The sequence below is a fragment of the Caloenas nicobarica genome, chromosome 6 (assembly GCF_036013445.1).
Source record: "Caloenas nicobarica isolate bCalNic1 chromosome 6, bCalNic1.hap1, whole genome shotgun sequence".
In the NCBI taxonomy this organism is placed as follows: Eukaryota; Metazoa; Chordata; class Aves; order Columbiformes; family Columbidae; genus Caloenas; species Caloenas nicobarica.
The window spans coordinates 20,090,929-20,112,835 of record NC_088250.1 but is presented as its reverse complement, the minus strand read 5'-3'; the positions used below and the strand labels follow the sequence as shown (position 1 = coordinate 20,112,835).

General features: G+C 41.4%; 1 protein-coding gene and 1 long non-coding RNA gene across 5 annotated transcripts in view; one reads left to right on the top strand and one right to left on the bottom strand.

The window, feature by feature from the left end:
• The window catches only part of LOC135990096 (uncharacterized), a 46,329-nt gene extending 26,506 nt beyond the window's left edge, over positions 1-19,823 (bottom strand). For both annotated transcript variants that reach the window (XR_010606380.1, XR_010606381.1), the window contains exons 1-3: positions 19,776-19,823; positions 19,413-19,490; positions 16,918-17,079 (exon numbers count right to left, since the gene is read on the bottom strand). This is a non-coding gene — a long non-coding RNA (uncharacterized LOC135990096). The remainder of the gene's footprint in view (positions 1-16,917; positions 17,080-19,412; positions 19,491-19,775) is intronic.
• Positions 19,824-19,839: 16 nt separating this feature from the next.
• Positions 19,840-21,907, top strand: part of RAPGEF4 (Rap guanine nucleotide exchange factor 4) — a 150,200-nt gene continuing 148,132 nt past the window's right edge. For 2 of the 3 annotated variants that reach the window (XM_065637505.1, XM_065637504.1), the window contains exon 1: positions 19,840-20,259. In XM_065637505.1, the coding sequence (XP_065493577.1) occupies positions 20,195-20,259 (65 nt within the window). In that variant the 5' untranslated portion in view covers positions 19,840-20,194. Of the gene's footprint in view, positions 20,260-20,746; positions 20,925-21,907 lie in introns of those variants that run through there. The other variant, XM_065637506.1, reaches the window with a different exon arrangement.

Here is a 21,907-nt window from a genome sequence, read left to right as displayed (position 1 = left end):
CGTCGTTACTGGGGTACTGGATGTGACCTTAAGGTGTGCGTTGTAACTGCATTCTCATGCAACTCAGGGGTGAGACCCGAGGAGTGTTTCTCCCCAGAGTTCTAACTTTCATGAACAGAAAACTCTTAGCATGTGGGACAAAAAGTAGCATTAAGTGGTCCACACAGATCTCAAATCCAGATGACAGGGACTCAAATAATGTTAAATGTTGCTGTCTATACCTGCCAGGTATATGCAAGCTGTAAATATGTTTTCAGATCCCACATGGTAAGAGCTCCAGAATGAAAAACAAACAAACAAACAAACAACCTGTTCAGGGCTTAACACCTAGAAGATATTTGGCTTTAAAAGTTAGATTTTGAAAACAAGTAGGAACTTCTCTTTATCAACTGGTCTGATTAACAAGAAAAGCTGAAAAATTTTTCCTACATCTCCCTTGCTCTCTTTCAAAACATGCTCAGGATATCAAGCATCCAGGTTCTGGGTTGTGTCAGGAAATGTGCCAGATTTCACAGGTTTCTTCTGCTGTCAAGCCTAGTAGGAGTGGTACCTACTCTTCTCAAGCCTGTTCAATGACACAGGTACAGGTTGCAGGGACACAAAGAACATTCTGGCTGATGGGATTATTTCTAACCTAAATGTGGCTCTTGGTTGTGGTAGGAGGAAGAGAACTTTCACTGGCCTCAAAACAAATCTCCAAAAAGCTGCTCGACTGCAACCAAGGAGGAAGATGACAGCCCGAAGAGGACACTAGGCTTGTAATTCTTTTATTTCTCATCTGCGCTGTTTACAATTCTGAAAGTTCTTTGTCTCTTTGGCAGGTCTCTTTCCCAGCTCAGCCAAGAAGCAGCCTATTTAGTGTGCTTTTGTTGAAGCTCTCTTTGCTTATAATAACATTTGGGGGGTGTTAGCTCATAAAGGTAGATCTGAAGTCTTTAGAAACCATCATGTTTGGTACCTGTCATAGAGAGGTACAATGACAAGGATAAAAAGACACAAAAAGAAGTTGTCCTCTCCCAAATATAAAATGTCCCTGTAACTGGGAAATCTTATAGTGATATGGTGTGTGTAGCCCACACAAATGTGATTAACACTTAACAAGGGGACGGACCTACATAAGGTTAATTAGTATGCCCGAGGAACATGCATTGCCCAAATGAGAATAGAACAGCTGGATCCCACTGGGGCCCTCAGTGAGCTGATCAAAACACATGTAGGCCAGCACTAACATTGTGAGATTGCTCCCAGAACCCAGCACAGCTCAGGTGTCTCATTCTGTTGTCGAGTCTCTTAAATAACTATTTAAAATAGTTACTCCATTGGTTAAAAAGGGATTTTTTGTTTTAATTAAAAATGTATTCATTTTCAGTGAAACTCAAAATGGTATCTTTTAAATATCTGTGTCAAAATATGAAAACACAAACCAAGTTATTTAGATGGCCAAAATAGATATTTTTAATTGATGTTTTAAAAATTTAGGTATTGTTTGAAATCTGAAACTGTGATAAAAATTGATGGAAAAATTCAAACTCCATAACTTGTCCAAGAAGTAATTGTAACAGCAAATGAAGGATTCACTTGAACATTTTTTGTATGCTCATTCTGTACCTTGACGATTTTGCTAAAGAGATAACAGTATTCTTCACACATACTAAAGGGATGAAGGCAGAGCCATTGTCTTTGCTTTCAAAGTGCTCAGCATATTTTAATAAGATGGTGAAATATAGTCGTATATGCAGGCATATTTATTTTTCATCTGAAAATCGTACCTGTTTCCATTTGAAAAAGATGAAAACTGTCTATCAGAGCCCCTCAACAACCAAGCAGTAGCTGTATATTGCACATTTTCATTTGTAATGTATTTTTTGTATGTGTGTATGTATGTGGGGTTTTTTTTGTATTTTTTTTTTTTTAATGTATTTTTCTAGACTAGCACTAATTTAATGTGACATCAGTGAAAAGCCAAACAGTCTTCCTTTGTGGCCTTAACGACCTTTTGATCTTTTCAGATTTAAGGTGCTATTACAGAAAACACCTAACAGGTCCAATCCTGCAGAATTCCCATAATGTTTGCATTATGAAATTTTCTAATTCAGGCTTTGCACATCTTCCAAGGGAGCAACTTGCAAAATTGGTAACTTAATTTCTGCTTAAAATTCAGGAATCAGAAGTAAATTTCAGGTGCAGGCCCCATTTTTTTCTGGTGGAGTTAACTTACGATACTTCTTATGAACCCACTGGTGACTAGTAGCTTGGAAAGTATGTTTCACTGTGCATTGCTCACTTGTCTAGAGGCAGAAGCTGAAATACCGGTGCACATTGCAGAAATGTATAATTTCATGTGTAATGACTCCTGGGATAATTGTCATGGCATTCTCATGGAACATGTATTATTGACCATCTAGATCTCTTTATATCTGAGAGGTGTAGAAAAATTTTGACTTCTCAATAAATGCCTACACATTTCAGTTGTATAAACCAGTACAGACACCATCCTGCCTTTGAGAAAAGTTGACTCCTGTATAAGGCTAAATGATCTATAAGAATTCCTAGCTCAGGACTGAGTGGAACAGCAGCTCTGCTACTCTCCTTCATCCACTGAGACCAGAGAAAGGGGAGAAGGAGCAGGATTAGTAGGGATGGAGAAACAGCAGGACAAATATTTTGTATAACATACTTCAAGTCACAGTATTCACGTGGCCAATGCTATGATATCGTTGGGAAGAAGTCTTTTTGACCTGGTTCAAGTGATGGGTTACTGTGTCAAGCACAAATAATACTGTAATACTGGGACAGTAGCGCCATCATTGCCTGTGAAGTTGTCCTTCTAAATCTCTAAGTAAAAGGCCACTTTCAGTTTTATAAAGAAAAAATGTAATTGAAAAGCATTTCTTTGATTTTTTCATGATTTTGTTCTCTATATAATCATGTGAAACTATTCTAATTTTTTGAAAATGTTGTGCCTGGACTCAGCATTATCAAACTGCTCTACTAATTTTTGTGGGGAGGATGATTCAGTTTCATGTTGGCTTTTTAAATTTTGATATATAACATGTTGCAATTAGTGAAATAAAAGTCAAATAAATCTAGCTGGGGGGTGAGGGGAAGGCAGACATTGGGTAAATCGTGTTTCCAAGTCATGAATAACTGAAGTGGTGTTTCTGTGTTGCTTAGTTACAGTTTCTGTTTAGTTGGCAATGGGGTTCACTGAAAATATTTTAGCTTCTGCTCCTGACAGCTACAAACGTGCATTCACATGTAATCTTATAAACTCTACTGTTAAATGCATGCCTAATATAACTCCTCAAATGTGAGCAATGGATAGCCTTGCCAGGCTGCAGCGTCAACACTGAATAGCACAGTCACATGCAGCTAATTACAGACAGTTTTCACTGGTTGGTCCATTTCTGTCCTGCCATATGCAGAACAAAGTTCAAGAGCGAACATGAACAATTTGCTAGCCTGGGTGGCAGAAGCCAGGCGGTGCTGATGGCCTCAGGAGGCTGGTGCTGACTTCATGCCAATTTCAAATCTCTGCTCAGCCTCCCCAGTTTACCAAAAAAGCTGCTTTTCCTGCCAGCCACACTGATAAGAGCAACATGCAGAAGCCTGGTTTATGACTAATGCTCACCAAGTGTTACAAGGTCTGAACGGAGGGAAATATGAAACCTTGTGACCCTGACTCAGAATAGCCAAACTCTGTCTGCTCTGGAGCTGCAAATAGCAAGAACTCCTCCATTTGTTACTGTGGACATGTTTGGAGGTAGGGGAAGGAATGGTGATGATTTCAGTCTTGTTCATTTTAAGATGCGAAATTATAATGAAAATAATAATAAAAAAATCTATTCTGAACTTTTCTGGGAAGAATTAATCTTAAGAGATCAAGACAACCCTCAGATTTGGTGATTGTTGAATTTAAATGCAGTTCGGAGTCTTAAAGTAACCAGTAGAGAAAAGACTTGGTTGTATTGCCAGCTGAAGTAAATTCAGAGTTCAGATAGCTGCTGCAACACAAAATATAAATGGAGCAAATGGATCCATTTACCACATACAGGCAAAAATGTTGTATTTTCATGAGGGGTTGAATGACATACCACACATGCATGTTGTCAGGACTAAAATATCTTTGGAATTTCAAAAGTTCTCAGGGAGCTTTTCACAACTTAAGGAGTTGCATTTGACACAGTGAAATTCCATGAGATCCTATTTTGAAAAATAAAGAGAGACTAATCATAGTGTTTAAAATTAGTGGTAGCTTATCTTGAAAGGATTATATGACCACATTTTTATCTGCAAATGGAAACAGCAAGAACTATTTAAGTATATACAGTTGGTGAACTTTTGGCTGAGACCAACAATTATAACAACATTCTCTGACTTTCTTGGAGTATGAATCATCTTTCACATAGTTTTACATGGTAAAACTGTGATCTTATAAGTCATAATAAATTCAGTTTGTTTGGTGGTTTTTTTTCCCCCACATGACTTCATCCAGCAAGGAAAGCTCAGAAACTGCAACTACAGAATCTCATGAAACTAGAGAAGAAGAATGAATGGGTACTATACATCACAGCACATTAATCACTGGCTGATAAGAGTCTCTCACAGGAAAATTTGGTAGGATCCTGCAGCTGCTATTTGGTGTGGGGAATCATTATAACAGGTATATTAAAAGCATCGCTGAAAAATACCTCCTTACACAAACTGAGTCATCCCATGTCATTGCCAGTACTCCTGAAGCCATGTGTTTATACCCACATTAGAGGATGCCTGAAATTTCACTGACATTTTTTCCCTGAAATATCAATATAATGCTTCTTTCACTATCCTGAATACTAAAGGATCAGTAAGCTGTACAGGAAATAATAATAATAATTCACTATAATTGTGCACTTTAAGTTCAGTTCAACTGTTTTGTCATTTCTTAGTCTGATAGTTGTTGATTTTGTGCATTTCGTGGGCTTCTTCAAAACTACCAACCAGGGAAACCCTCATAATTGCGTACCATCTTCACAGGACAGGTGCTTTTGGCTATTGCTAGAGATCACTGTTTTTTTCAGTGAGAAATTATTTATTTAAGAATTAAATAACCTCAATTTCTACAATGCTTATAATCACTGACAAAAAGTAGGTTTACCTATTATGAACTCCGGCAACCTATTGTCCAGTGGCCTGTGAGCTGATAGCTGTATCTGTCTTCAAATAAAGTCTGATTTAGTTTTATCTAATGTCTCCAGTCTAAGAAGATTTGCTATTTTTGTCAGAAATTGAACAAGCCCAATTTCATAAAGTTATTCTGTTTTGATAGTTTGTTTTGAAGAGGATCTCTGGAATTCTCAACATAAGCTTTTCAACACACTTCTCGGTCAGATGGTCTTTTCATTTCTGGTTTGATACATAGCTGTGCAGTTCACTTACAAGTATTTATTCCTTCATCTACTGTCTGGAAAGCTAAATTTAATTTTATTCATAGAGTGCAGAATAAAAGCATGGACCATGCACACTGGTGAATGCAATTCACTTTGCAAATTGTTTTTATGGTAATGTTGGAGAAGGTAGCAGGTATTCACTTTGTAGTGGTAGGAACAGGGAGAACAATTTTGTTTCTTGCAGTGGGAAAAAAAAATGAGAATAATAATAATGATCTTTCTGCAAAGCACCACTAGGGTCACTTGGCTGATAAGGTCACTTGCCTACATTTCTGAACTAATTCACATTCAGTTCCTTTTTTATTTAATTTATGAAAAATCTAAAAAGCTGTTGTTAAGATTGCATACAAATCCTACTTTGTGCACCATGAGGAGATAAGTGGTTTCGGTTAAAACTAAAATTAGAAAAATAAAACTGTTAAAACCAAAGAGCGATAGTTGAAATTTCTAAACCAAGGCACAGTAAGAATTTAAAGAAAGCAGAAGGAAAGCATTATCAGAAGAGACACAAATCTCATAAGCTTCTTGCACTACAAATGAAGACAAGTGAAGCACAAAAACATTACTTTCAAATCCCTCTTGTATAGTGTCTTATAACTGAGGTGTCTGCTATGGCATAAAATATTATTCTGCCACAAAATGAGCATAATTTTCATAAACCGTGCTTTTGAAATAATTGAAAATGTACAGTACACTGGAGCACATTAGAGCCTAATATTAGTTAATCTGATTTCTTGTTGTAGCAATTGAAAGTGTAAAAGTGCCAGGCAACAGTATGATTTATATCAAGCACATTAATCCTTTACAGTGTGCTTGTTAATAGTACCAAAATGCTGGCAATTTTTGTACCTACAAAGTGAATATGTTTGTATTTCTTGCACCCAGCAGCTTTAGGGTGATGGATTACAGATCCCATTCCACCTACTCCAAAACCCCACGCAAGATAGTGATAAGCAATGTTGTCTCTGTGTCCTGTGTGTAGGGTCTATAGGATCTGCAGGGCCACTACTGCACCACTTCCATGTGCATAACATTTGTATTCCACTCCTACTCCAACCTCACTTGGGTTAACGGCAAAAAGTCTGTGTCCCCGAAAGCTTTTTCTTGGGCTCTGGGCACCATCTGGGAGCAGCGCTGCTACCTTGGTGTGGATCCCCTGTCCGGCTGCTGCTGCACATTTGCTTCCCAGAAGAACCTGTACGAAATAAAAGCTTTCAAGGTTTTCTGCTTCCCATGCCCCATCCAGCTGTTAGCTTTATATAAGATCTTATGGATAAACTTAACAGTCAAAATAAGAGGTTGAGTACCTGTGTCAGGCAGGAACACAGAACAGGTCTGTGAACATAAGTAGCTCTGGGAAGGATGGCTGACTGCCTGCTGGAGTGCTCTTTAATACTGAGGCTATTGCACTAGTAAAGTACACTGTCAACAAAGGTGGATGCTTCTCACTAAATATAACAGTATTAAGTCTTCTAGATTCACCAGTGAGCAAACATAAGAGCCTTACCTTATAAGAAATTAAAGTTACTACTCTCAAGCCACCATTCCACTGCTGCCTAAGTCTGGAACTCATATGTGCTTGAAGCATTAATACTAAAACCCAAGCATGCCCCCAAAACAAGGCTGTGCTATATCTATGTATGTGTACTTCACCACTGCTGATAATATTGTGAGATCAATTATTTCTTTGTGAAGAATAATACCAATGAGCTAATGCCTGAAAATGTTTTGGTAGGAAGCGAGTGTAGCACTGCAGCATTTTTATAGGAGTTCTATCTGCACCATGTTGTCCCTCCTTTCCTTCCTGTCCAATACTATTTTAGCAATATTCAAGGTTTTTAAAAGATTAAGCCAGAAATCCAGAGCCAGGACTTGATTTCCATACTACTCACAAATGGCAGCTGTAGGGCAAACACAAAATGTCAAGTGATCACAATTAGTGCCTTTTTTCCTACTGAAAAATCTCTTTCCATATTCACATAGGGTAAACTCAAAGGAAAAGCACATAAAAAATGCATTTTCTCTTCATAGTGTTCTTTTGGCATGGATAAGAAGTATTTGAAGTACAGCAGATGTGCTTCTGCTCTACAATGGAAATGAAGTCTTTTATAACATCTGTTTTAATATTTTTACTTCAATACATATATTTCTGTAATTGGACAGTGGCATGTTATCCTCATGGTCTTCCTTCCCAGACGGAATGAAGCCCTACGTTAGTTTCAAATATTTAAATGTTTTACAATATTATAATAAGATGATATAATATTTCTTGGCTTATTGAGGGCAAAACCAAAAATGCCTTAAAAATGCAAGTTGTATGACATATTTCCATGGTTTGTCTGCTAACAAATATTAACTGAAGCATTTTTGGTGGATTCGTGTAATATGTTCTCAATAGAAGGATACTGTAACCTCATCTCTTCCAGAGAGGATAAACCCTAGAATAGATCAGCCCATTGCCAAAGTGAAATGAAATGGGTTAGTCAGAGGCAATGTGTGCTTATACAGTGTATATCCATCAAAACTCAAAAACCTTAGCTGAAAACTTAAAATCTTCTATGTAAGTAAGCCTGAAAAAGATCAACAACAGCACTGAATCAGCACTTTGCTTTTTTAAATTTTCCTGATATCATGCTGCAACAGAAAGAAATGTGTAGTATCTGTATTCCTAATCCATGCTGATTTCATGCTAGAAAATGTATCGGGTTGTGTAAAAGGCATAAACACAACAAAACTCCCCAAACCTTTTAATTACATTGTTTAGAAACTGTTTTGGCAAAGGTGGGCTAACAAACCATTGCTATTTTGAGGACGTAAATTATTAAGGAGAGTAAACACAGGTACTTCTCTGAATTTCTCTTTTGAGAGCTCTGCTAAAGAGGTAAGGGAGAAGGATGGGCACATGGGCTTCTGAAAAATGTCTAGAGGTGACTTAACTTTTTTCGATCAGCACATGGCTCATAAATTGACCAATTTTATCCCTCTTGCTGGAGCTGTGCCACGTAACCAGCCCTGGGAACTATGAGAACATGAGGCCTGTTGGATATTCTGAATATCCAGTGAGGGCTGTAAGCATGCCAAGAAGGTCATCTGAGGGCAATATTGCTGGGCTGTACTGAGATCTAGCCCAAACCCATCCTGCTGTGAAGTAAAAGGATCACAGGGAATCCTGGATTTAACTGTCCCCAGAGATTCTCTTCCATCCCAGCCCTCTAAGGTACCCAGTAGGTTCATTTTTATGGCTCTTAACTGGACAAAATATTCACATGCAGCAAGACCACCACTATTGGTGGTCATGAATGATGTATATCTGAACAATATTAAAACTGCAAAGTCAACCACTCAAAATTTAGGAAATTACCGGATTATAATAATCCATGGCCAATTCGTCTATTTTTATTGAAGATATTTATGATCACATTCCCCCTTTTTTACATGGTGATGCTTCTCCAATGCAGTGAACAAATGGCCTCTGCTTCTCCAAAGAACTGTGTTTTCTCTGTGTTGGTCATGTCTTGTCTTTAATTTAGTACAGTCTGTTCAGACCCTGTTGTGACCACAAGGTTAATGATATCTTTATGAGCTTTTCTCTGCACTCATCACTGTAGAATCAATGTGCTTTTCAAATATTATAAACTTTTACAGCAGTGCTGGGAAATACAGAGGTGTCACTGTTATTCCCTCTTTTCAGATGGCTCAGTAGGGTGGACTCAGAGACTTGAGCTCCAGCCTCTATAAGAGACATTCTGCATGTGTGTACTCTCACTGGAGAAAACAAAAACCTGGGTAAATTTTCAGAACAGACAGTCTCACATTTCAGGTCCCTGTTGGAGACCAGGAACACAATAAAGATGCTTAAAAGAAAAGGTCACCAGAATGTTCATGACAGCAGAACAATGTATACCTATCTGCTAAACTGTTTGGTGACTAAATGGCATTGGCTGAGGCTTTCTGACAGAAGACAGATCCCAAATATGGAAAAATTCAGTTTAAGATCTTAAAATTTTGTCACTAGCATGACCTGGGGTAACTCCGGCAGTACTGGCCGTGGGAGGTCTGGCAGGTGAGGTCCCAGAACGCACCCTCCCGTCCCGCTTCCTTTCCCACCTCCTGTGACGGGAACACTCCAACAAATGTACAATGAAGTTTAAACTTTCTAGGAACAGTCATCTAACACAAACTCACAGAATCTTGCCTTTCCATAGGGAGCTGACTGTGCAGGCCTTGACTTGTGAACTACGATGCATTTCAAGATCCAGGCTCGGAATAATGAAAGATCTGTTTCCCGTATCTGTTCTATCTCCTTTTATTTGAACAGGAGCCAGCGAAGTGCCCTCGTAGCACAGAAAGCCAACAGCTTTCTGGGCTGCATCAGGGAGAGTATGGCCAGCACGTTGAGAGACGGGATTATTCTCCCCAGCCCTGATGAGGCCACATCTGGAGTGCTGCGTCCAGTTCTGGGCTCCCCAGTACAAAACATGGACTTACACGGGAGAGCCCAGGAAAGGGCAACAGAGATTATTAAAGGACTAAAGCATCTGACATAGGAGGAGAAGCTGAGAGAGCTGGGAATGGTTAGCCTGAGGAAGAGAAGAGTTACAGGATCTTATCAATATTTATAAATACTTGATGAGGGGTGATATAAGGAAGATGGAGACAAACACCTCTCAGGGAAGTCTAGATACAGAACAAGAGACCACAGGCACAAATTGAAGTGTGGGAAATTTCACTTGAATGTTAAAAAAAAATAATTACTGTAAGAGTGATTGAATAATGGAACAAGTTTGATTGAACAGAAATAAAACAAGAACACAAAATCAAAATGTCAAAAAATGTTAATATGGAATGAATCCCTGACTTGTCAGGAGCAAGTTGTGACTATGGGAGGATAATACCAGCTGCCAGCAATCGTGTAATATTTTGTTACTTCTCTTTCCCTTTTCAGGAACACTTCCACATATGAGATAGTTGGTTAGCCACAGTGTCAATAAGGAGGTGCTTCCTCACTGCATTTCTTGGATGCTTCTAGAAGCCCAACCTCGTCTGCTTAGTGTCGAAGAGGTTTTTGTCTCCTGTTACTTCCTCGGTGGTAACTTAAGTTTTTCTTTATCTGCATGGAATTTCCTAAAAGAGATTCTTCTCCGTGGTCCTTGAGAAATTCAGATCCTGTACAAATTTGGAGTCAATGAACTTCTGACCTGGCAAGTTGTTTTCTTTCCAGTCTGATGCTCACCTCTTACCCTCTTTTTGTGCCAGCCTCTCATCTGCTTTCTTTCTCAGCTTTTGTTTATCTACCGTTCCCATCTTTCAACTATGAAAGAAGCTTTAGAAAAATGGGCACTTCAAAATAATTTAAAACCTGCTGTCAGGCATGAATGTTGTTAATTTCAGGGGATAAGGGAGAATCTGAAATGCAGTCTTTCTTCCATCAGAAAAATCAGGGAACAATGAAGACGACAGAGCATTTCTATAAAGATTTGCTGTACATTGTACAGTCTCCACTTAAAGCTTTCAGATTTGTACAACTTTTCTCTAGAACTGATATGACTTATATGTGAAATCACCCATTCCTCAAACTAGGCATTTATTGTTTTTATGCTACTATTGTGTCATTAACATATTTTTAATCCATCCAGCTCTCCTCCTGTTTTTATACACATGAGGTAGTACCTCCTGATTGCTATTTGACTACAGGGCTGCAATAGCTGGGCTTCCTGTTACACAACTCAACAGTCTGTTTTTTAACCAACAAATGCCACCTGTCTGTACCAGCCAGGATGCAGCTCACAGCCACAGCAGTTTTTTTCCCCACCTACCAATTGGTTCACCTTTTCTTCTCAGCCAGAATACATTACTAGGGCTGCCTATGCTGTATTCAGCTCACTCTTTAGCCAGTTGTTCTGAATTATTTGCATGTATAAGCTTGCAAGCAAATGTATTGTGAGGTGTATTTTTAAAGCTGTGAAGACTATAAACGTCATATATAATCTGAGGTGGACTGCATCATTTTTACCACGTAAATGAATGATTGAATTTGTCTTTCTTGCTTCATTTGCCTAATTTCATTATTTGTTTTTTATGGGTGTGTGTTGGTGCCCCCAGCAGGCTCTCAGAAAAACTAAATCTGTAATCCCATGAATCAAACCTTTCAGAAAGTGTTAACTTGTTTACTGAATTGTGATGGATAGAATAGCTGCATTGAACGTATATGAAGCCGCACAATGAATTACTATAGAAATGTTCTGTCTTGTGCAAATGTGTGGCAGATACGATCTTTACTTATGACAGACCATACTGCCAGTACAAGTAAATATAAAGCTTGGAATGCTTTAATTAGAGTACTTCTATGATGCTAATTACAATCCTGTCCTTACAGTAGTGAAGAACACCTATGTAAACAAGTAAGTCTCAGACCTACTGAATGTGCTTGACTTTCATTTATGAAATTATTACTTGCACTGAAATAATTTGCAGGTCTTATCCGAGTTTACTTTAGAGAATTTTACTCATAGCTGTCTATCTTCTTGACTGAAAGAATTTGCAGAAAACTAGAATTTGCAGAAAATAATTAAAAGACTTGTTTCTTTATTCACTGCAGATTATAAGTCATTATTTCATGTAAGGTCCAATTAAATTACACATCCCAGTTATACAGGACTCATTGACAAAGCTTTTTAGAGGTGTTTATTTTATGATATGCATAATATTTTACAGACCTCAGTTTTACAAACAAGGAATCAGGGGGACAGCTAAGGTTGCTCACTTCTATTGAAAAGCAACAGGCATTGGGAGCTAGAGAGGGAAGACTGCTGAAATCACCTGTGAATCACAGGACGGGAGTTTTATTTGCCAAAAAACTAAGTACCACGTTCCCTTTTCCCTTGAAAACCTCTTAATTCTAAGGAGCAGTGTGGTACTCACACAAATAAAAGTCTCTACTACTGAGAGGTAGTTTCATGAATTACCATGAAGGAGCTCAGGGGGACTGCAGTCAACTGCTTTTATGCCACACATCTCATGAATAATATGAAAAACGAGATAAAAAGAAGAATCTTGACATTGTGTCAGAGCTTTGTTTTTTTAGTACCTATGCATCGATATGAAAATATGATTGTGATAAGAATTATAAATATATTTGATTTCTAGAACTGATTGCTAGGAGAAATGTGGAACAGACATTAGGAAAAATAAATTTCCTATAGTGATCAATTAAGGTTGAAAATGAAATCTACTTGAATTTAGTACGGAAAGATCAATTATTATGAAAATAAGAGACTGACAGAGGATCACCTTCTACTTATTACAGATTTTCTTGTTGAGCTATTACCTATGACAACATAGCAACCACAACAATGTTTAATGGGGTGCCTTGCTCCTAGGAATTCCCAGGCTTCCCCTCAGACTCCACCCAGTAAAATGATGAAAACTAGTCATTTCATAATAACAAATTATGATAGCCTAATGGCTTCAATAGCAGCAGTGGCAAATTCAGGGGCAGGCCATGAACTGTGCTCTTCCTGCCCAGAAATATATCCATCTGTATCTAGCAGAGAGCTGACACTAAGTTATGAAGATAAAACTTGGCCCAAACAGTTTAAAATGTGTTCAGCTGGCTCTGCAGCTAAGCAAAACCACTTTTCCATTTAGCCTTTGATGGAAATTGATGATTGTTGAAATACAGCAAAACTGGCAAGGAAGGATCAAGCAATAAAGAACTATACATGTAGGCAATAAGAACCTGATTCGCTTTAGTACCTTGGGTGAAAGAATGAGTAAATAATTACAATCCAATGATTAATTCCATTAGCCATGGTAAGTTAAGTATGTCCCAGAGAAAGTGAGGCATTTGAGCTGGCAGGGCAGCGCAGAGAAAGTACAGTGGAGTTTCTAAGTGGATGCCGTTGTGTTATAAATGAACATTTGTAGCGGCAGACCAGGCCCAGAAGCAGCACAGCTGCCTTCAGAGAGTGGGGAGCTGAAATAACATACCTGTTGGTCACGTGTCAGTATGTGGAGAGCCAGCCTAGCACCCCACAGATCCTACTCCTGTGACTGGGCATAAAGCCAGACCCTCCTGACCACGTCTGTGATTCAGCCCCAGCTGACCAGTTTGATTCAGGTCCGTTGAGAAGCACTGAGGGGTCTGCACTGCACTCACAGAGTAAGGACCATGACGGCAGGCTGTGTAGGTCTAGTGTGGCATTGAGTTCTGCCGCCTCCTAAATGTTGTTCTGAGAAGGGACACAGCGCAGTCTGAGTGCCAGCCACCTCCTGTCTTTGGCAACTGCCAAGTATTTTCCTGATATTTATCATCTTGAAATTCCTTATGTTGTCCTGAGTTGTGCACACAAGTTCTGTTTGAACCCAGTATGTTGATGTGTCTGTACATCTAAACACTAATAAATTAAAAGAACATTTATGTAAACATTCCATCTTCAAAGAACTATACTTCATCAGCTAATTAATCTTTGAAATACTCTCGTGACTAATTTAGAACTTGTTGTTTATTTATTTCAATAGACTTCCTTTTTCCTGTGAAACAAGATTCTGAGATTCTTGCCTTCTGCTCCCAGCCCAGCTATCTAGGTCTTGACATAACTGGGGAAGGGGGTTAAACAGAATAGCCCCATTCATACCTTCCCCTGATCATCTAGTTTTGTAAGACTGGAAGAATTTGACAAAAATCCTATGGAGAAAACCCCTATTCAAAAGAAAGTAGTTAAAGTAAAAACATGAAACCTATGCATGCCCATAATGTTGTCAACATGAATAACTTGAAGCATATTTCTTACTGTGTGGTTTCTCTAAGTCTTTTCGGAATTAAACTCAGGATATGGGCTCAGATTTCAGGTGTACAAATCAAATGACCATCTGTTCAAAATGCAACTCCACAGAAAGGCTTTGATATTCATCATCAACAGAAAAATGTTTTCAGCACTTGTGTGCAACATGTTGCTAAACCTGTGCCAAGTAATACTACAAAAGGTGATTGCTCCATCGTGTTTTCTTAATGAGAAATGGTGTCACGGACTCATTGAAATTCAGGCTATAATTTCAGACTATTTTATTTCAAGGAGTATAAACTAATACAATCCTCCTTATGTTGGCCCTTACTATGATGTGGACGATGCTTTTATTTGACATTCATTAGGAATCATAGAATCACAGAATTGTAGAAGAGTTTGAGCTGGAAGGGACCTTCAAAGGTCTAGTCCAGACCTGCTGCAATGAGTGGAGACATCTTCAACCAGATCAGGTTGCTCAGAGCCCCATCCAGCCTGGCCTTGAGTGTTTCCAGGGATGGGGCATCTACCACCTCCCTGGGCAACCTGGGCCAGTGTTTCACCACCCTCATTGTAAAAAAAATTTCTTCCTCACGTCTAGCCTGAAGGAGGGACAATGTCAAATAAAGATGGGTAAAACGACGCATAATACAGCACTATATGTAGTAAATAAGCAATCCTTTACTGTTCAGAAAATCTACATAACTAGTAAGGTATATGGAAAATTGGACATACGCTGTAATTCCAGTTACCTCTTTTACTTCCAGGAATTTAGGAAACAGTTCTGGTCCTGCTGAACAAAACAGCAAACTGACAGCTAATTTTAAAGAGCCCAGAATCTGAACTTTATTAAATTCACATAAACATCAGCTCAGCTGTGTTTTCTCCACCTTGTATCTGTGCTCATGCTATGCCTTCTGTATAGGACACTCTATGTTTTCTTTCTAGTATATCTGTTTCTTACCAGTCTGTTTGTATTTCACTTGTTTCTGGTTTGTTGTTGGCGATACTGAGACCTTTTCCAGAATATCATGATAGAGCTATCATGAGAAGTGTGGTGGAAGGGCTTCCTGAATGACGGGGGGGAAAGGCTTATGATGCTGTGGAATTTTGGAAAAAGATGCTTTCAAGGGAACTGGGGAGATGTCCTGAGTCAGTGAGGAGGACAGGAGCAGAAAAGAGATAGAACAGGGGATGATGCAGGAAGTTAATTTGGGAAGGAAGTCCTTACCTATTCTAAAAAAAGGCTCAGCTATGTCATTATAAGCCAGGTTTAAGGATTAGCATTGGAGAGGAGAATCAAGGTTGCTCGTAGGATTTACAGGACTGTTTTCTTAATATATGCATTGGTTTTAGGTTTGTATGTTATCACATCTCTTGCAGCCCCCACAGCATACGATTCCCAAAAGAACTCATATGCAGGTTTCTCTTCATTCCACTGTATCCTGATCACTCCTTTGAAGTCAGTAGGTGTTGTGCATGTACAACTGATAATATATTTTGGTTCTTACAACCCTAACCACGATGAATGTGACACTGCTGGATTCTAAACATGCATCATAGTTCTGCCAGTCTTGGTTTTACTTCCAGGACTTCCAAGTGATAACCTTAGCTTAAAATATTGTTTGAAGTAGGATCTATGTGCTCATTCTGGAGTTACACTAACTAATTTGGCTCCATATAGCAACACAACACATGCTTAAAATCAGTTTAAGTGACAAACTTGAGATTCCTTTAGAGAAAGGAAATCTTACACGTTTTAAAGCTGCTGGAGCTGGCCTTATCTTACCTTGTCTCCCAGCTGTATTTTAGGGACAAAGGATTGTAGCCAATGACTTGTGCAATCAATTAGACTCAGTACAGTCAGTCTGAATTAGAAGAGTCCTGAGGCTGAGCAATACTGCAACAGACACAGGAATCAGGGGAGCACCTCGGCGCCTGGCAGCCGGCTGTTTCTCCCAGGTACTCTCTCAAACACAGATGGCCAGAACTGAGGACTGAGCTGCTGGGGTTTTGTGTGACTTTGCTCTGAAATTAAATTGCTGTGATGCCAATGGGCAAGTTATAGATCCTGTATCCACTAATTCTTCACTGTATCATAACTGCAAATTAATTAGTATAGAGTATTATACATAGCATCCAAAACTGCTGCAGCAAACAGGGCAAACCCTATTGTTCTTTTTTTTAACAGTATTATTGCAGTTGCTTGAAACTTCTTACAGTTGATATAATTAGTGGTCTAAAGAGGTTTCCACAGTAGCTCTCATTTGTATCCTATTACTGTGTAATACACACCTTAATAAATACATTTAGTAATTTTTTTCAAGCTCTAAAAACTATTATTTAGTCTTTTAGTTCAAGTTTTTTATAGTAAGTTCCTGTTTGAGGCGAATTTCTGTTCTTCTGGAAGATTTTAGCAAGAGCTATTTGGCTATAATAGAGTAAAAAAGTGAAGGAACAAGTATTTGTATTGGCAAGAAAAAGCAAAGAAATAGTCAAGGTATGAAATTCAATCTGATCTGCCTTATGTCCCATAACACAACCAACAGTTAGGACCCTGCACTTTCTGACTCTTAGTCTTACGGGCACAGGATAACTTAAAGGCTGCCTGATTTCTGGTTTTCTGTCACTTAAGGGCTTCTGCATGGTCCTGTCATTCCTTTGTGAACTATGGAAAGTTAAAAGGTCTTTGATCTTTCACATACCTCAGCTGGCAAATCTCCATTTCCCAGTAGCAATCTCCTTTGAAAGCAGCTGCCATCCCAAATTTTTGTCTCCATAATCAAGTCTCAAAAATCAGATTGTAAAAAGTCCCATTAGCCTTCTGTTCAACATTATTGAAACATTATTGTGGAGTTCCACAAATGCTGAAAAAGAAGGATGTGTTTCTGAGAAAGATATTTTCACACCACCAGTCATTTTAACAATGCATAATCCTTCGTGTTTTCTCAGATGAAACTTCACAAAAGGTATAGTAGAAGGCATGTGTAGATATAGGAGAGACTGAGCATAAGTGCATTTTTGGCCAGTATTCTCAACTGATGTTTCCTAGGCTTGTTATGTTCTGAATTATTAGGAGTCACAGGATAATCTACATTCTGTTTGACTTGTCATGCAAGACATATAATGCTTATTTGGTACCTTTTATCTCAGGAGAACATGCACTGAGCTGGGGTCCAGGATTGCTGATTTCAGTAGTCAGGAGGTCCTGACATTTCTGTGCAGTTTGGAGAACCTTTGGTTGACACGGCCTGATATCTGAACCAATCAAATATTTATTTCCTACTTCCTAAGTTTCTCTGAGAAGTTTAACTCATGTCTTAAGCTATATGATTACTTGTAATCTAATTGCCAGAGGTATATTTTGGCTGTCTTGCTCTAAGTGCTCTGTAGTTGAGATACTTCTGAATGAAGTACGGATATATCCAGGGTTCCTAGTCCACTCTGGGCCTGGCTAGCCTGCACAATCCACATGTTAAACTCTTGTTTAATGGACACTCCACAGAAAGGTCCACCTCTGAGCAGTGTGTGCTCACAGCAGGCATTTCAGCAACATCCCCTTCATGCTTACAGACACTGCATTCCTTGGAATCAAAATCATTGGTAACCGCAGAGGCAGGTCTCAGGGCAGGCAGGTTGCTTGGTCAAGGGTCGGTTCACGAGCACCGATAAAGGTTTTCACAAGTTGCATTCCAGGAGAGTATTCCAAAGGCCTTGTCTTTTCAAGTTCAGCCTGTTTTCTCCTAGTTTACCAGGAAATATCCCTGCTTGCTACCTTTTATGGAAGCCTAGCCTGTCCTCTAGTGGCTGGGGCATTAAACATTATACGGGTGGGAGAGGACTTGACAAAGGTGGCTCGAGTGAGCACTGAACAGCTGCAGCACGGTGGTTCTGCTGACTGAGCTACACTGCTGCTGTGTACAAAACTGCTGGTACTGGTATGTGTAATGCTGTTTGTGTCAGTGAAACAGCCCATGAGAGAAGATAAAAGGCCTTCAGCTAGGAGCGATTTCTGGGCTCTTTCTCAGGCCTGATGCCAGTTAAGAGGAAAGAGCACCTACTGCAGCTTAACCTGGGTCAAGGGGAGAAAGAGCAGTCAGGGCTGCCTTGTGTGATTGCTCTGCAAGGAAAACCATAATTATGTGGAATAATGTGATGAATGTTTTATAATGGAAGTACAAAATTAGTGAGCTTTATTGATTCATTTGTAATGTAAACACTATGTTAAAAATCATTAAGTTGAGAATTTTAAGTTTCTTACATTTGAAGCACTTGTTCTGTTGGTTCCCAAACACTCGCATATTGAGGAATTAATAGCATTGGTTTTCCTCAAGTAGACTGACTGCTCACCTGCAAGAATTTCTCTTTTTTTTCCCCATGGACTGTAGAAAAGGAAGAGCTGCAGCTTTGATCTTACTGACTGGCAGCCTCTTCTATTCCTCTGGCATGCACTTTAATTTTTTTAAGGCAAAATGAAAGAATTGGCTTTTGTGGCATTCTCCTCTGCTATGTCAATTTCTTATGAGTATCCTTTTAGCAAAAGGGATTTTTATATACACTTCCTTAGATTTTTCATCATACTGTTCAGTATCCCGATGTTAATATTTATTTTTGTTAAAGTGCTGAGGAAGCTGTGGCAGCAATAAGGCTGTTAAAAGGTAGATGTGAAATAGTGTATGTATGTAAGTAAATTACACTTGATACAGCAAAAGAGATCAGAACAGAGGGCAGAGAAGATGGCGCATGGAGAACTACAAAAGGCACTGCCAGATTATCAGTATCTGAATTAATAATTTGCATCCACACTGTAAAGCAGAAAGGAGTTATAAGCCTGAAGGAAGGCACAGTTTGAGTTTTACTTTGCTATCATCTGCATGTAACCCCAAACATACTGCTGAGATCTCTGTCGCTTCCTACTCTTCTCCCACGCTACTCAAGGCCGGTTGTGTTGACTGTAAACTGAAGCTTATGGTTATACACAGATTACTTGGGAAGATATGATCTAGATCCTGAAATATTTTGTAGAAAATATTTCACAAAGAACTTTGCAAAACAGGAAGACCTGCTGCTCTGCATTCCTTCCTCTGCTCATCACCTTTTTAGTCACGTGTGCATTAGTATCCTTAAAAAACCTGCATTTTGCAGGCCATGCTACCGCAACAGAAGGGTGTGGATGGTTTTCGTTCTGTATTACGCTCACCTTTCTCGTGCTGTGTGTTGGGTTCCCTCCAGTTGCTAAATCCTGTTCACATGCTGTACTGCCCAGCTCATTTTTCACCTACAATAAACCAGAGCCTTTAGGACACAGATGACAGGATGGACAGCAGGCTGGAGGCATCAGAAAAATTCCTGAAATGTGAACTGCACCTTCCCTCTGCTTGGCTACTGTGGGTTTACTACAGGGGGAACAGACACAGGGGTCTGGAGAGCTGCGAAAATACTCGTGAGCTGCTTATTATAATTAAAATGCCGGTATTCCCCCCCTCCCGCCCTCAAACCCAGCCAAGGACATCTCTGGTGAAGCAAGGGCAGGGACCAGCAAGTCGGGCTCAAGTGTGCGTACCGGGGAGCTCACCAAAGGCGGACGACAACATCTTCCAGGAGGGGACTAACTCCTTTCCAGGCTGGTCTTACTCCCCTGCCCCAGCCCAGGGCTCCCCGCCTGCCGGCCGCCCCTCACGGGGCCGCCACCTGCCGCCAGCGGCCTGGCAGGGCCGGGCGCTCCTCCCGGCCGGGCCGGAGGGTGCCCCGGGCGGCCGAGGCGGCGCCGGGTCACAGCCCAGCCGCGGGCCGAGGCGGCAGGGCCGCCCAAACGGGACCGCAGCCCCGCTGCTGCGGCGGGCAGGGCGGGCAGCCGCGACGGCCTGGGCGAGCCCATCGCGCCGTGCGCGGAGGGAGGGAGCGAGGGAGGGAGGACGGACGGAGCGACCGGCGGGGGAGCCGCCGCCAGCCGGGTGTGCGGCGACCTGATCCCTGTCCAACATGGTCGCCGCTCATACCTCCCATTCCTCATCCTCCGGCGAGTGGATCGCTTGCCTGGATAAAAGGTATCGGCATCTTCCCAGGAGCGGCTGCGGAGGGATGCTGTGTGCGCGTAACCTGCCTCCCTGCATTTGTGCATGTATGTAGGGATGGATGGCTGTGTGTGTATGTGCGCTGACACCCCCTCCTCGCTCCCCGTCAGCTCCTGCCTTACATAAGGAGCGTGCAGGTGGGAAGCAAAATGCCCGGAGGAAGCAGAGCCGGGGCGGCGGGGCAGAATGAGGGCTCGAAAAGCTGCGGGCAGCGGAGGGCACGGGCAGTCCCCGCTGGGACAGCCGCTCTCCGCTGGGCTCCGCTGCCCGGGGAATGCTGCACGTGGTGGAGGAGGGGGAGCTCAGGGCGGGGAGAGGGCGTCGCGGCCCGGGGCTGCCGGGGACCCGCTGTGCCGGCCGTGGCAGACCCGCTCCCCGCCGCTTGCGCGCCCCAGTCCGCTCTCTGCCACCCCTCGCAGCCCCTCAGCACGCCAGCCCCGGCCTCACCGTACCTCAGCACGCCAGCCCCGGCCTCACCGTACCTCAGCACGTCAGCCCCGGCCTCACCTCAGCGCGCCTCGCCTCACAGCCCCGCGCCTCGCCTCAGCGCTCCCTCCCCCGCCCCCCGGCCCAACCGCCTCACAGGTTGGGCGGGAAAGGACAGACCCTCGCCTCAGAGCGCTCGCTGGCTCCAGCAGGTGCGGGACAGTTGGCCGGAGGGGGGGGAAATAAAAATGTCCGCCCGGCCGGGGCCGCCGGCGGCTCCGTTCAGCGGCGACAGCCTCCTCCCCGCTGCGGCGTCCGGGGGCCTGCGGGTGTCCCCCGGGCGGGCGGCAGCGCTCGCTGCGGGGCGGGCGGCCCGCACCGTGTGGGTGGCTCATACGGCTGGATAACGTGTGCTCAGAGGTGCTGGGCTCACTTCTAAAAATGCAGACGAATTATTTATGTATATTTTTAATATATGTATATATTTGGAGTGCTTTTCTGGGTGTCGCAGCAGAACCTTGCAGTGACGAGTTGCATGGTGGGTGGTTTGAAGGTCCTTTGCAGTATTCCTACCTTCAGCACTCACTGGATTAGTTCAGAAGTGAAGTAATTTGATTTCTGAACACTTGCTACGTCCCCTATAGTGTGCGAAAATAGTTTACAAAAATTGAGACCATAAATGTGCTCTACAGTTCAAAGCAAGCTAAACGAGAGAGTTCACTGAAATGGTGTCCAGCGGTTTACTGAGCATTATCAGCTGACTTCAGCAGTTGATGCCATTTGGGGCTGCACACGGAGAGGAGCCTTTGTGCACACAGAAGGAACCTTCCTCACCCCATAATCTCTACCATTGCGTCCTAGTGTTGTAGGACTGCACCCCGATGAGGTTTTCCTTAACAGTCCAGGCAGCAAACTGTAAGAAGCTAAGGAAACTTCTGGTTTAGACACCTAGCACAAATACTGATCCCCCTCTGTAACGCGACTTAAAAGAAGGCTAACCTCAGAGGTTAAATAATGCATATAAATGTTGAAAGTACTCTAAATGTACATACCAACAGAACTGGTGATGGTAACCTGGCCATATAAAAACCAAAGTGAAGCAGAGGGCCTGGTTCTCCACTCTGTAAACTGACATGGAGTGGATGTGAAGGAGTAGAGTATGAGCCCCAGTACTTTTGAATAGATGATGGTGTAA